General features: G+C 42.7%; 1 protein-coding gene across 37 annotated transcripts in view; it reads right to left on the reverse strand.

Moving 5' to 3' along the window:
• The window catches only part of PTK2 (protein tyrosine kinase 2), a 366,245-nt gene that overhangs the window by 82,978 nt on the left and 266,783 nt on the right, over positions 1-16,484 (reverse strand). For all 37 annotated transcript variants that reach the window (XM_033203331.1, XM_033203330.1, XM_033203297.1 and 34 more), the window contains 3 exons: positions 16,105-16,205; positions 4,390-4,505; positions 3,278-3,378 (listed from right to left, as the gene is read on the reverse strand). In XM_033203331.1, coding sequence (XP_033059222.1) covers positions 3,278-3,378; positions 4,390-4,505; positions 16,105-16,205 — 318 coding nt within the window. The remainder of the gene's footprint in view (positions 1-3,277; positions 3,379-4,389; positions 4,506-16,104; positions 16,206-16,484) is intronic.

Raw genomic sequence — 16,484 nt, forward strand, 5'->3', positions numbered from 1 at the left:
TGAAAGCACCTTGAGTATTGATTTTGGGAATTACAAACATATGTTAGCCACTAGGTGAACGCACCAACACAGACTCCACAAATAATCAGGCATGTGAGGAGCAGGAAGGGGCAATGGGATGAGAAGGACTTCTCTAGGGAAGCCTGAAATCAGCTCCCTTTTCAGACCTAAACGTTTTCTTTGTGCCACAAAGGCAAGTCACTCAAAACCTTAGTAAACATTTCCTCAACTGCTGAGTTCTCAAGATGAACAATCCCGAGTCCTTTTCTTCAAATAATTCTCATTCTAAAAGGCAGACAGAAGTATACTCAAATTTGGTACAAGGTGTAACAGAGATAGTGAATGCATGTCAAGTGTCCTGAAAGTGGAGAGGAAACAGTGACTGAGAGGATGACCAGGGAAGGCTGCAGGGAGAGGATGTAAGAGCAGAGCACAACAAGGGAGCAGGGCACAGAAACAGCACCCTGATTCAGAAAAGCATGGAGCATGAGCAGCTGGGCTCTGCCAGCATGTCAAGGGTGTGGACTTTCTTCTGTAAGCAATGAGTTGCCTCTGAAGACTATCAGAATTCCTAGAAAGAGGAGCATTTTGAAGAACTTCTATTTGGAGTTTGCACTTATTTCTATAGCCTAATGGAATGTACACTTATTAACCTTTCTGAGAAGGTATTTGTGTGAATTTGTCAACTGCCTGTTCAAAACGCTGTTTGAATGATACGAAAATTCGGACATCATACTACTTGGAATTTAGTTCTTTATTGGAATTCTAGAACTTGGGACAGTTAAGATCAAAGCTGGATATAAAATGTATTTAAAAATAGTGAAAAGTTGACTTCGTCTTTTTTAAGTTAAATGACTAAATAATTACAATGAATAAACAACGGATCTTCTTTTCATATATCAAAGGATCATTTAAAAACAGTGACAGGTAGCTGGGCACAGTGGCTCATGCCTGTAATCCCAGCACTTTGGGAGGCCAAGGTGGGAAGATCACTTGAGCCCATGAGTTCAAGACCAACCTAGGCAACAAAGTGAGACCTAATCTCTACAAAAAAATTAAAAAATTGGCTGGGCATGGTGACGTGTGCCTGTGGTCCCAACTACTCAGGAGGCTGAGGCAGGAGGATGACTTGAGCCCAGGAGGTTGAGGCTGCAGTGACTTGTGCTCATGCCACTGCACTCCAGCCTGGGTGACTGAACGAGACTCTGTCATAAAAAATTTTAATTTAAAAAATTAATTTAAAAAATTAGGCCGGGTGTAGTGGCTCACGTCTGTAATTCCAGCACTTTGGGAGGCCAAGGTGGGCGGATCACGAGGTCAGGATATCAAGACCATCCTGGCTAACACGGTGAAACCGTCTCTACTAAAAATACAAAAACTTAGCCGGGCGAGGTGGTGGGCGCCTGTAGTCCCAGCTACTCGGGAGGCTGAGGCAGGAGAATGGCATGAACCCAGAAGGTGGAGCTTGCAGTAAGCACAGATAGCGCCACTGCACTCCAGACTGGGTGACAGAGCGAGATTTTGTCTCAAAATAAAATAAAATAAAAATTAAAAATGAATTTTAAAAATAAAATAGTGACAGGTAATAATATATAGAAGATATATGGAAAGAAAATAGTTATGAGATTAAAATAAGAGACTAGCTTTGCATGTAAAAATCTGGATTCATTTTGTTGCAATATAAAAATCAAATACCCTAAGAAACTGGCCTTTGTAAAATGGTAGTCATAATTAGCAGTATTAATAGCACAATATGGATTTATCTAAACCTTAAAGTTCTAGGAATATGAAAACATTATTCAGAAAAATATTAGTTCAGTAATAATTTGAAGAACCAATTCAATGTGATTCCAAGATTGGCAAAATTAAAGACAACTGACATAAGCTAGATTTCAGTTAAAAAAACTAACGGAGGCTGGGCCCGATGGTTCATGCCTGTAATCCCAGCACTTTGTGAGGTGGAGGCAGGAGAATAGCTTCAGCCCAGGAGTTTGATCAAAGACCAGCCTAGGCAACATGGCAAAACCCCATCTCTACAAAAAATTAGCCAGGCATGGTGGCGCATGCCTGTAGTACCAGCAATTTGAGAGGCTAAGGTGGGCGGGCTTCTTGAGCTCAGGAGGTCAAGGCTATAGTGAGCAATGTTTGCGCCATTGCACTCCAGCCTGAGTAACAATGCGAGACCCTGTCTCAAAACAAGCAAACAAACAAACATCCCACCAAACTAATGGATCCAAGGTGCTGAAGTTAGCAGCCTGCATATCTTTAGGTCAGATCCCCTTCACTGAGGCAATCGATACAACCAGCCGCATCTGGTTTAAGATGATGGCGTGTCTACTGATTGAAAGACATTTGAGCTGATCTGAATTTCTGGCTATTACAGATACAACTGCAATGAACATTTGAGTATGGTTTTGAGTACAAATTTTTGTTTCTTCAGAAGAAATGTCCAGATATGCAATTCCTGGGTCATATAATACTTGTATGCTTAATTTTTAAAGAATTTGCCAAACTCTCTTCCAGAATGCCTCTACCATTTTACATTCCCAGCAGCAATTTAGTTTCTCTGCATCTTCGCCAGCATGTTCTTTAACAACTGACAGGTATGTACTGTAATCTCATTGTGTTCTGAATTTGCATTTTCCTAATGGACACAGATGTGGAACATCTACATCTTCACCTGCTTATGTGCAATCCATATATCCTCTTCACTGAAATGTCCCTCCTATTTTTTTTGCCGATTTCTAAGTGCATTCATTTTTTACTACGTTTTAAGAGTTCCTTTTATATTCTAGATAATAGCTTTGTCAGATATGTGGCTGGCACACATCTTCTTCTACTCTGCAGCTTCTCTTTTCATCCTTTTAACAGGGTCTTTGGCAGAACAAAAATTTACAATTTTTATGAGGTTCAGTTTATCAACTTTTTCCTTTTATGAATCCTTGTTTCTGGTGTCAAGTCTAAGGATCCCTGGTCTAGCCCTAGATGCCAAATAGTTACTCTTATGTTTTTTTCTAAAAGTTTAATATTTTGTAATTAAGTCCATAATCCACTCTGAGTTAATTTGAAATAGGATTCAGGGGTTTAAATTGAGGTATATTTTTTGCCTAAGGATGTCCAACTGCTCCAGCACCATTACTGAGACGACTGTTGCTTCCTCCATTTACTTGATTTTATATCTCTGTCAAAGATCAGGTGAGCGTATTAGAACATACTGTTTTTAGAAATACGTTAAAGATTCCAAGCCTATTTCTTAGGTACTGCTCTGATTTCTTACCTTTGTAGTAAGTACTATCTTCCATATATCGGGATAATCCAAAGTCTCCTAACTTTACACAATCATTTGAGGACACCAGAACATTCCGAGCAGCAATGTCCCTATTGATAAAGAAGAATTTGAGACAGTAAGACTTAAAATAAGAAAAACAAACCTATAAGCTCATAGATAAAGACATACCAATAGGCACTTTGAAAGACAGCTTATATACAATGCAAGCAGATTATATGATATTTATTATAGGATATATACAATAAATCTCATATATACAGACACACAAAATTTACTTCATATATATTCTTTTTGCCAGATATTTACCCATTAACAAATGATTATTTTGAATGATGGCAAAGTATATTCTAAAATAATGAAAATCCTTATTACTGTTCATAAAACCACATTACCAATTGCATTAACTGATAGACAGTGATATATAACTGGGGCCTATAACACTGCCATTCCTAAAGAGATATCATTAAATAAAAGTTGCCTTCTGAAAACTTTTAAATGATTTTGCTGATGCAGTTGATTTTTTTAGAGCCTCAGTTTCTGTTTCTTTTTTTTTTTTGGATGAAGTTTGTTTTAATGCCGGATAACAAAACACCAATTCTAATATGATACTTGGCAAACAAATTTTAAGGGTCTTTACTTGCATTCAAACAGAGACTCAGGCTATAAACAGAAATTCCGCAGAATGCTAACAGATGTCACTCATAAGGCTGTGTTGTCCCGGAAAGCTCCAGGACAATATTCGTTTCAGAGACCACTTCCACATGTTCACTGCTCTGCTGCCAAGTACAGGTTCTCTATAGCGTTTGTGTAAGGAATAAGTGACCTGAAAGTATCACAATGTTTTAAACTCCACGTGTGTAAAAATCCGGTAACTGTGTATTAACAAGCCCTGGCATCTCACTCTGACAGGACATAATGCAGCATGACTTGCTATTAACTGTGCACAATAGATTCCAATGATACACAGAATACAATTTTGTAGAATTGGTACAAAATGGTACCAAAGGGGTCCCTGGGTCCAAAGACGGTCCAAATGGGTCCCTGTTTCTTGATCACTACTTTTCAGAAGGGAACTTAACAGATTTATGACTGTATCTTACCTGTGTACAAATCTTTTGCTCTCTAGATATGCAAGAGCTGTACTAAGCTGATAGGCATACAAGATCAAAGATGCTAGATCCAAACTGTATTTCCTTACTTGCAAAAATGACCTCAGCTTTTGGAACAACGGCCGAAAGAAAAAAGAAAAAAAGAATTAGTGACAGTGAATTGAAATCAAAAGCAAAAAGCTACATTCAACAATAATGCTGTTTTCAATGAATTTTTAATAATATTAGAATGGCTTCAAGTCTCTTCTAATAAAGCATAATAAATGAAACATTTAAACTCTGGATTCAGATTATTTTTTATTTGAAATCCTATCATGAAATTAAAATCTTTTTGACTACAGACAAATTTCTTAAAAAATATAGAAAGATATGCTTCAAGGGAATGAATAAAAGCACAGTACAAATTATTGCTGAATAATAATAACTGGAAGAAAAACAATCTAGTTACTATCCAAACAAGGCTAATACACAGTCAGTTATCTCCACTTCAAACCTTACTGTACCTCTGGGAAGATATGAAGATAATGTAATGAGGAGAAAGCAGAGACAAGAAGGAATCTCCTCTTTTATTTCCTTCCCCATGAGGTTTTGGATGCAGAACAGTCATGTTGGGTATTTATCACACTGCACTTACTTGTTCGTGCTACCACTGACACCATTAATAGAGGTAAATGCTAACATGGCAAAGAAAGGCATATACATTTAATACCCTAACTCTAAATGATCGATGAGAGAAATATTTAGCCATATTTTTTGAGCCAGAAGAATTAGCAAACTCTCCAAAAGCAAAAGCAGAAAAGTACTGTGAACAAGAAATTATAGTCAGCACTCCATTTGATTTGGAAATGTAGGGTGGAGGAGGAAGAGATGTTCAGCTGATGAAATCACATGGTGCTTCCCCCCCACCCCCCCCAGTGTGTGATTCAGCAGGCCTGGGGTGGGGCACAAGAACTTGTTTAATGAGTTTCCAAGTGTTGGTGATGCACTGATTTGTTTCTGTATTCTGGAGAAAGTGAGAGAGCTATTCACTCGATTACTCACATTTTTTAAAAAAGTTATACTTTAAGTTCTAGGGTACATGTGCACAACATATGAATATACATACTGTTACATACGTATACCTGTGCCATGTTGGTATGCTGCACCCATTAACTCGTCATTTACATTAGGTATATCTCCTAATGCTATCCCTCCCCCCTACCCCCACCCAACGACAGGCCCCAGTGTGTGATGCTTCCCACTCTGTGTCCAAGTGTTCTCATTGTTCAATTCCCACCTAAGAGTGAGAACATGCGGTGTGTGGTTTTCTGTTATTGCGATAGTTTGCTGAGAATAATGGTTTCCAGCTGCATTCGTGTCCCTACAAAGGACATGAACTCATCCTTTCTTATGGCTGCATAGTATTCCACAGCGTATATGCGCCACGTTTTCATAATCCAGTCTGTCATTGATTGACATCTGGGTTGGTTCCAAGTCTTTGCTATTGTGAATAGTACCACAGTAAACATATGTGTGCATGTGTCTTTATAGAAGCATGATTTATAATCCTTTGGGTATATACCCAGTAGTGGGATGGCTGGGTCAAATGGTATTTCTAGTTCTAGATCCTTGAGGAATCGCCACACTGTCTTCCACAATGGTCGAACTAGTTTACAGTCCCACCAACAGTGCAAAAGTGTTCCTATTTCTCCACATCCTCTCCAGCACCTGTTGTTTCCTGACTTTTTAATGATCACCATTCTAACTGGTATGAGATGGTATCTCACTGTGGTTTTGATTTGCATTTATCTGATGGCGAGTGATGATGAGCATTTTTTCATGTGTCTGTTGGCTGCATAAATGTCTTCTTTTGAGAAGTGTCTGTTCATATCCTTTGTCCACTTTTTGATGGGGTTGTTTTTTTCTTGTAAATTTGTTAGAGTTCTTCATAGGTTCTGGATATTAGCCCTTTGTCAGATGAGTAGATTGCAAAATTCTCCCATTCTGTAGATTGCCTGCACTCTGATGGTAGTTTCTTTTGCTGTGCAGAAGCTCTTTAGTTTAATTAGATCCCATTTGTCAATTTTGGCTTTTGCTGCCATTGCTTTTGGTGTTTTAGACATGAAGTCCTTGCCCATGCCTATGTCCTGAATGGTATTGCCTAGGTTTTCTTCTAGGGTTTTTATGATTTTAGGTCTAACATTTAAGTCTCTAATCCATCTTGAATTAATTTTCATATAAGGTGTAAGGAAGGGATCCAGTTTTAGCTTTCTGCATATGGCTAGCTAGTTTTCCCAGCACCATTTATTAAATAGGGAATCCTTTCCCCATTTCTTGTTTTTGTCAGGTTTGTCAAAGATCAGATGGTTGTAGATGTGTGGTGTTATTTCTGAGGGCTCTGTTCTGTTCCATTGGTCTATATCTCTGTTTTGGTAGCAGTACCATGCTGTTTTGGTTACTGTAGCCTTGTAGTATAGTTTGAAGTCAGGTAGCATGATGCCTCCAGTTTTCTTTTGGCTTAGGACTGTCTTGGCAATGCGGGCTCTTTTTTGCTTCCATATGAACTTTAAAGCAGTTTTTTCCAATTCTGTGAAGAAAGTCATTGGTAGCTTAATGGGGATGGCATTGAATCTATAAATTACCTTGGGTAGTATGGCCATTTTCACAATATTGATTCTTCCTATCCATGAGCATGGAATGTTCTTCCATTTGTTTGTGTCCTCTTTTATTTCGCTGAGCAGTGGTTTGTAGTTCTCTTTGAAGAGGTCCTTCACATCCCTTGTAAGTTGATTCCTAGGTATTTTATTCTCTTTGAAGCAATTGTGAATGGGAGTTCACTCATGATTTGGCTCTCTGTTTGTCTGTTATTGGTATATAAGAATGCTTGTGGTTTTTGCACATTGATTTTGTATTCTGAGACTTTGCTGAAGTTGCTTATCAGCTTAAGGATTTTTGGCCTGAGACGATGGGGTTTTCTAAATATACAATCATGTCATCATTTTTAAAAGAGTACGGCTGGATGTGGTGGCTCACACCTGTAATCCCAGCACTTTCGGAGGCCAAGGCAGGCGGATCACTGGAGGTCAGGGGTTCGAGACCAGCCTGGCCAACATGGTGAAACCCCGTCTCCAATAAAAATACAAAAATTAGCTGGGCATGGTGGCATGTGCCTGTAGTCCCAGATACTCAGGAGGCTAAGGCAAGAGAAGTGCTTGAACCTGGGAGGTGGAGGTTGTAATGGGCCAAGATCGTGCCACTGCACTCCAGCTTGGGTGACAGAGGGAGACCCTGTCTCAAAATAAAAAAAAAAAAAAGAAAAAGAAATGGTGATTTAAATGAATTAGTTTAAAAGGTATTACCAGCCAGGTAATCCCAACACTTTGTGAGGCCAAGGCAGGAGAATCGCTTGAGCTCAAGACCAGCCTAGGCAACACAGTGAAACCCCATCTCTATAAATAATTAAAAAATTAGCCGGGCATGGTGGCATGCACCTGCAGTCCCAGCAACTCAGGAAGTTGATGGGGGAGAATTGCTTGAGCCCAGGAGGTCAAGGCTGCAGTGAGCTGTGATTATGCTACTACACTCCAGCCTGGGCAATAGAGGGAGAACTTGTCTCTCAAAGAAAAGATGCTACAAAGTGAATTCCCAAAAAGATTAAGGAAATGTTTAGATTTACCTAAGTTTAGCATTAATTTACCCAAACTCCATTAAGATTGCTTCATCCTCAGATCACTGGCCTAGTTTTTTAGGCAATGGAACCAGAGAGAAAACAAAATAAAACAAAAACATTTGGCCATCTGCTGCTACCAGTCCTGATGAAGTACTTGGCTGGGGAAGATATTGCTGCCAGTACTGCATAAGGGGATGCTTTGGGAATTTAATGATGAAGATATTTATACCCATATTCTTGGAACCAAAACCTAATGACATACATACTGTCAGGCTTCTGAGCCCAAGCTAAGCCGTCATATCCCCAGTGACCTGCACATCCAGATGGCCTGAAGCAACTGAAGATCCACAAAAGAAGTGAAAATAACCTTAACTGATGACATTCCACCATTGTGATTTGTTTCTACCCCACCCTAACTGATCAATGTACTTTGTGATCTCCTCCACCCTTAAAAAGGTTCTTTATAATCTCCCCTACCCTTAAGAAGGTTCTTTGTAATTCTCCCCACCCTTGAGAATGTACTTTGTGAGATCCACCCCCTGTCCCCAAAACATTGCTCTTAACTCCACCACCTATCCCAAAACCTGTAAGAACTAATGATAATCCCACCACCCTTTGCTCTCTTTTTGGACTCAGCCCGCCTGCACCCAGGTGAAATAAACAGCCTTGTTGCTCACACAAAGCCTGTTTGGTGGTCTCTTCACACGCACATGTGAGACATTTGGTGCCGAAACCTGGGACAGCGGGACTCCTTCAGGAGACCAGTCCCCTGTCCTCACCCTCACTCCGTGAAGAGATCCACCTACGACCTCGGGTCCTCTGACCAACCAGCCCAAGGAACACTTCACTGATTTTAAATCGGGGAAAGTGGCCTCTTTTTACTCTCTTCTCCAACCTCTCTCACTATCCCTCAACCTCTTTCTCCTTTCAATCTTGGTGCCACCCTTCAATCTCTCCCTTCTCTTAATTTCAATTCCTTTCATTTTCTGGTAGAGACAAAGAAGACACATTTTATCTGTGGGCCCAAAACTCCGGTGCCGATCATGAACTCAAGAAGGCACCCTTCCCTTGGTGCTTAATCATTGCAGGGACACCTCTCTGATTATTCACTCACATTCCATTAGTGTCTGATCTCTGTGGGGATGCTTGCCTTGGTCATTCACCCACATTCCCTTGGTGGCAAGTCAACTGCGGGAACCCCTGCTTTGGCTGCTCACCCATGTTGCAGCCCAGGGCTGCTCCCCACCCCTTCTCTCCGTGTCTCTACCCTTCTCTTTAAACTTGCCTCCTTCACTATGGGCAACCTTCTACCCTCCAGTCCCCCTTCTTCTCCCTTAACCTATGTTCTCAAGAACTTAAAATCTTTTCAACTCTTGCCTGACCTAAAATCTAGTGTCTTATTTTCTTCTGCAACATCGCTTGGCCCCAATACGAACTCAACAACGGTTATAAGTGGCCAGAAAATGGCACTTTTGATTTTTCCATCCTACGAGACCTAGATAACTTTCGTCAAAAAATGGCAAATGGTCTGAGGTGCCTGACGTTCAGGCATTCTTTTACACTTTGGTCCCTCCCTAGTCTCTGCTCCCAATGCGACTTGTCCCAAATCTTTTTTCTTTCTCTCCTGTCTGTTCCTTTAGTCTCCACCCCAAGCTCTGAGTCCTTTGAATCCTTTTCTACAGACTCATCTGACCTCTCCCCTCCTCCCCAGGCTGCTCCTCACCAGGCCAAGCCAGGCCCCAATTCTTCCTCAGTCTCTGCTCTCCCACCCTATAATCCTTCTATCACCTCCCCTCCTCACACCTGATCTGGTTTACAGTTTCGTTCGGTGACTAGTCCTCCCCCACCTACCCAACAATTTCCTCTTACAGAGGTGGCTGGAGCTGAAGGCACAGTCAGGGTACATGTGCCTTTTTCTCTATTGGACCTTTCCCAAATCAGCCAGCATTTAGGCTCTTTCTCATCAGACCCCACTAAATATATACAGGAAATCCGATATCTAACTCTGTCCTACAATTTAACCTGGAGTGACTCAAATGTCATCCTAACTTCTACCCTTTCCCCAGATGAATGGGAAAGAGTTTTCTTCTCTAGGCAAATCTCACGCTGATAACCACTGACTTCATGAGCCAGACCTGCAGGAAGGCATTAGAACTATCTAATGGAACTATCAGGCCAATTCCCCAGGTATAGCTAGGTGAGATTATATGTTTTCCTGCCTACTTGAAGGGCTTAAAAAGGCAGCTTATAAAGCTGTTAATTATGACAAACTTAAAGAAACTATCCAAGGTAAAGAACCCAGCCCAGTTCATGGCCCGTTTAGCAGCAACCCTTAGACGTTTCACTGCCCTAGATCCAGAGGGGCTAGAAGGCCGCCTTATTCTTAATATGCATTTTATCACCCAGTGAACTCCCGACATTAGAAAAAGCTCCAAAACTTAAATTCCGGCCCTCAAACCCCACAACAGGACTTAATTAACCTCACCTTCAAGGTGTACAATAATAGAGAAAAGTTGCAATTACTTGCCTCTGCTGTGAGAGAAACCCAGCCATATCTCCAGCACACAAAAACTTCAAAACGCCTAAGCCACAGCAGTCAGGCGTTCCTTCAGGACTTCCTCCCCCAGGATCTTGCAAGCCCCAGAAATCTGGCCTCTGGGCCAAGGAATGCCCGCAGCCCAGGATTCCTTCTAAGCCATGTCCCATCTGTGCGGGACCCCACTGGAGATTGGACTGTCCAACTGGCCCAAGGCTCTGTCTCCTTCTAAGATCTTCTCGGCTTAGTGGCTGAAGACTGATGCTTCCTGATAGCCTCGGAAGCCTCCTGGACCATCACTGACTCCAAGCTTCGGATAACTCTCACAGTGGGAGGTAAGTCCGTCCCCTTCTTACTCAATACGGAGGCTACCTACTCCACATTATCCTCTTTTCAAGGGTCTGTTTCCTTTGCTTCCATAACTGTTGTGGGTATTGATGGCCAGGCTTGTAAAGCCCTTAAAACTCCCCAACTCTGATGCCAACTTGGACAATATTCTTTTATGCACTCCTTTTTAGTTATCCCCACCTGCCCAGCTCCCTTATTAGGTTGAGACATTTTTACTAAATTATCTCCTTCCCTGACTATTCCTGGGCTATAGACACACCTTGTTGCTGCCTTTTGCCCCAGTTCAAAGCCTCCTTCACATCCTCTCCTTGTATCTTCCCATCTTAAACCACAAGTATAGGATGCCTCTACTCCCTCCTTGGCGACGGATCATGTACCCCTTACCATCCCATTAAAATCTAATCACCCTTACCCCGCTCAACACCAATATCCTATCCCACAGCATGCTTTAAAAGGATTAAAGCCTGTTATCACTCGCCTGTTACAGCATAGCCTTTTAAAGCCTGTAAACTTTCCTTACAATTCCCCCATTTTACCTGTCCAAAAACCAGACAAGCCTTACAGGTTAGTTCAGGATCTGCACCTTATCAAAAAAATTGTCTTGCCTATCCACCCCATGGTGACAAAGCCATATACTCTCCTGTCCTCAATACCTCCCTCCACAACCCCTCCACAATCCAGTATTCTGTTCTAGATCTCAAACGTGCTTTCTTTACTACTCCTTGCACCCTTTATCCCAGCCTCTCTTTGCTTTCACTTGGACTGACCCTGACACCCATCAGGTTAAGCAAATTACCTGGACTGTACTGTCACAGGGCTTCAAGGACAGCCCCCATTACTTCAGTCAAGACCAAATTTCTTCCTCATCCATTACCTGTCTCAACATAATTCTGCATGAAAACACACGTGCTCTCCCTGCTGATCGTGTCTGGCTAATCTCCCAAACCCCAACCCCTTCTACAAAACAACAACTCCTTTCCTTCCTGGGCACGGTAGGATACTTTCGCCTTTAGATACCTGCTTTTGCCATCCTAACAAAACCATTATATAAACTCACAAAACCAAACCTAGCTGACCCCACAGATCCTAAATCTTTTCGCTACTCCCCTTTCTGTTCCTTAAAAACAGCCCTAGAAGCTGCCCGCACACTAGCTCTCCCTAACTCATCCCAACCCTTTTCATTACACACAGCCAAAGTGCAGGGCTGTGTGGTTGGAGTTCTTACACAAGATGCAGGACAGCGCCCTGTAGCCTTTTTGTCCAAACAACTTGACCTTACTGTTTTAGCCTAGCCCTCATGTCTGCGTGTGGTGGCTGCTGCCACCCTAATACTTTTAGAGGCCCTCAAAATCACAAACTATGCTCAACTCACTCTCTACAGTTCTTATAACCTGCAAAATCGATTTTCTTCCTCCCACCTGACACATATACTTCGTGCTCTCCAGCTCCTTCAGCTGTATTCACTCTTTGTTGAGTCTCCCACAGTTACCACTGTTCCTGGCCCGGACTTCAATCCAGCCTCCTACATTATTCCTGATACCACACCTGACCCCCACGACTGTATCTCTCTGATCCACCTGACATTCACTCTATTTCCTTCTTTCCTGTTCCTCACCCTGATCACATTCGGTTTATTTATGGCAGTTCCACCAGGCCTAACTGCCACATACCAGCAAAGGCAGGCTATGCTATAGTATCTTTCACATATATCATTGAGATTACCTCTTTGCCCCACTCCACTACCTCTCAGCCCCGCTCCACTATCTCTCAGCAAGCTGAACTCATTGTCTTAACTTGAGCCCTCACTCTTGCAAAGGAATTACATGTCAATATTTATACTGACTCTAAATATGCCTTCCATGTCCTGTACCACCATGCTGTTATATGGGCTGAAAGAGGTTTCCTCACTACACAAGGGTCCTCCATCATTAATGCCTCTTTAATAAAAACTCTTCTCAAGGCCGCTTTACTTTCAAAGGAAGCTGGAGTCTTACACTGCAAGGGCCATCAAAAGGCATCAGATCCCATCGCTCAGGGCAACGCTTAGGCTGATAAGGTAGCTAAAAAAGCAGCTGCATTCCAACTTCTATCCCTCACAGCAATTTTTCTCCTCATCTGGTCACTCCCACCTACTCCACCACCGAAACTTCCACCTATCAATCTCATCCCACACAAGGCAAATGGTTCTTGGATCAAGGAAAATATCTCTTTGCAGCCTCACAGGCCCATTCTATTCTGTTGTCATTTCATAACCTCTTCCATGTAGGTTATAAGCCGCTAGCCCATCTCTTAGCACCTCTCATTTCCTTTCAGTTGTGGAAACTTATCCTCAAGGAAATCACTTCTCAGTGTTCCATCTGCTATTCTACTACCCCTCAGGGATTGTTTACGCCCCCTCCCTTTCCTACACACCAAGCTTGGGGATTTGCCCCTGCCCACGACTGGCAAATTGACTTTACTCACATGCCTTGAGTCAGGAAACTAAAATACCTCTTGGTCTGGGTAGACACTTTCACTGGATAGGTAGAGGCCTTTCCCACAGGGTCTGAGAAGGCCACTGTGGTCATTTCCTCCCTTCTGTCAGACATAATTCCTTGGTTTGGTCTTCCCACCTCAGTTTCTCAGGCTCTTGGTATTTAGTGGCTCCTGGTTTTACCTCAAATCACCACCCTTAAGTCTCTCTTGAAGTGGACAGAAAGAAGATCTTCAGTGGCAAGGGACGCTCCAATACTCCCACCCTGATGAAGTTCTATTCTTTACTTTTATACTCACTCTTATTCTCATTCCTATTCTTATGCCACTCTCCACCTCTCCCTGGTTACCTCCAGCATACTATCAATCTCACCCACTCTCTCCTCACCGCCTCCAATCCTTCTCTAGCAAAGAATTGTTGGCTATGCGTTTCCCTTTCTTCCTGTTTTTACAGTCATCCCCACTCTACAGGCCGACTGGGCTACCTCTCCCATCTCCCTACAACTAAGAACCTCCTTCAAAAGTCCTCATCTTTACCCGCCTGAGGAACTTCTTTACTTTCTAGACAGTTTTGGTGAGAACTCCCCAGATATTTCACACCAACAAGCTGCCACACTTCTCCGCATCTACCTATGGCACCTTTCTCCTTATGTCAATTCCACGCCCCCCATATTTGGACCCCTAACCACACAAACAACTATCCCTGTTGCCACTCCTTTATGCATCTCCCGACAACAGCCTCCTAGAATCCCTTTAGGCAACCTTCCACTGTCCAAATGTTTCTTTACTTTTTATCCAGAACCCAGCCACACACATTACCAAACAGATGGGAGCATTCCAACTTTGCATTACAGATAAGCCCTCTATCATTACTGACAAACTCAAAAACACTGGCAGTCACTACTGTTTAGGAAGACACCTACCCTGCATCTCACTCCATCCTTGGTTACCCTCCCTCTGCTCGTCTGAATCTCCTCCTAGCCCCTCCCCTTGCTTGCTTATACCCAGCCCCATGAATGGCAGTGAAAGGTTACTTGTGGACACTATGCGCTTTCTCATACACCATGAAAACCGAACCCCTCCCTCTACGCAGTTGCACCATCAGTCCCCATTACAACCTCTAACAGCTGCTGCCCTTGCTGGAGCTCTAGGATTTGGGGTGCAGGACTCCTCTGTCAGGACGCCCTCTCACCTTTTTACTTTACATTTCCAGTTCTGCCTGGCACAAGGTCTCTTCTTTTTATGTGGCTCTTCCACCTACGTGTGCCTACCTGCCAACTGGAGGGGCACATGTACTTTAGTCTTCCTTACCACCAAAATCCAGTTTGCAGATGGGAACGAACAACTGCCTGTTCCCCTCATGATATCAACACAACAAAAGAGTCATCCCACTAATCCCTTTACTTGTGGGTCTAGGACTTTCTGCCTCCACTATTGCACTCGAAACTGGAATAGCAGGCATCTTAACCGCTGCCACAACATTCCGCAGCCCCTCTAATGACTTATCTGCTAGTGTTACAGATATCTCACAAACTTTGTTCTTCAAGCCCAGGTTGACTCTTTAGCTGCAGTTGTCCTCCAGAACTGCTGAGGCCTTGATTTACTCACTGCTGAAAAAGGAGGACTTTGTATATTTTGAAATGAAGAGTGTTATTTTTACCTGAATCAATTTGGCCTTGCATGTGACAACATAAAAAAACTCAAGGATAGAGCCCAAAAACTTGCCAATCAAGCAAACAATAACATTGAACTCCCTTGGACACTCTCTAATTGGATGTGCCGGGTACTCCCAATTCTTAGTCCTTTAATACCTATTTTTCTCCTTCTTTTATTCGGACCTTGTGTCTTTCGTTTAGTTTCTCAATTCATACAAAACCGCATCGAGGCCATCACCAATAATTCTACATGACAAACGCTCCTTCTAACAACCCCACAATGTCACCCCTTACCCCAAAATCTTTCTTCAGTTGAATCTCTCCCACTGTAGGTTCCCACGCTGCCCCTAATCCCACTCGAAGCAGCCCTGAGAAACGTCGACCATTATCTCTCCATACCACCCCCAAAAATTTTCGCTGCCCCAACACTTTACTACTGTTCTATTTTCTTATTAATATATGAAAACAGGAATGTCAGGCCTCTGAGCCCAAGCTAAGCCATCATATCCCCAGTGACCTGCACATCCAGATGGCCTGAAGCAACTGAAGATCCACAAAAGAAGTGAAAATAGCCTTAACTGATGACATTCCACCATTGTGATTTGTTTCTGCCCCACCCTAACTGATCAATGTACTTTGCAATCTCCTCCACCCTTAAGAAGGTTCTTTATAATCTCCCCCACCCTTAAGAAGGTTCTTTGTAATTCTCCCCACCCTTGAGAATGTACTTTGTGAGATCCACCCCCTGTCCCCAAAACATTGCTCTTAACTCCACCACCTATCCCAAAACCTGTAAGAACTAATGATAATCCCACCACCCTTTGCTGACTCTCTTTTTAGACTCAGCCCGCCTGCACCCAGGTGAAATAAACAGCCTTGTTGCTCACACAAAGCCTGTTTGGTGGTCTCTTCACACGCACACATGAGACACATCCTAAATCAGAACTCTCCTGAAAATCCAAGATATAAACTGTTTATATTTCCCTTTCTTAAGCAAAAGATATCAAACACTGAGTCCAGAAGGTAAGGTTTGGGGATCACAGTACCTCTCCAAGTGTGCACAGCTCCATGATTATCCAGACAGGATTCTCTGTGATGACTCCAATCAGCTTCACAATATGAGGATGGTCAAACTGACGCATTGTTACTAGGGAAAAAAGTTCTCCATAGTTATTCTTTTTTTTTTTTTAGATGGAGTCTCGCTCTGTCACCAGGCTGGAGTGCAGTGGCGCAATCTTAGCTCATTGCAACCTCCGCCTCCTGGGTTCAAGTGATTATCCTGCCTCAGCCTCATTAGTAGCTGGGACTACAGGTGCCCGCTACCATGCCCAGCTAATTTTTTGGATTTTTAGTACAGATGAGGTTTCACCATGTTGGCCAGGATGGTCTCGATCTCTTGATCTCGTGATCCACCCACCCTGGCCTC

This window comes from Trachypithecus francoisi, unplaced genomic scaffold, assembly GCF_009764315.1.
Source record: "Trachypithecus francoisi isolate TF-2019V2 unplaced genomic scaffold, Tfra_2.0 Lachesis_group7, whole genome shotgun sequence".
Taxonomy (NCBI): domain Eukaryota; kingdom Metazoa; phylum Chordata; class Mammalia; order Primates; family Cercopithecidae; genus Trachypithecus; species Trachypithecus francoisi.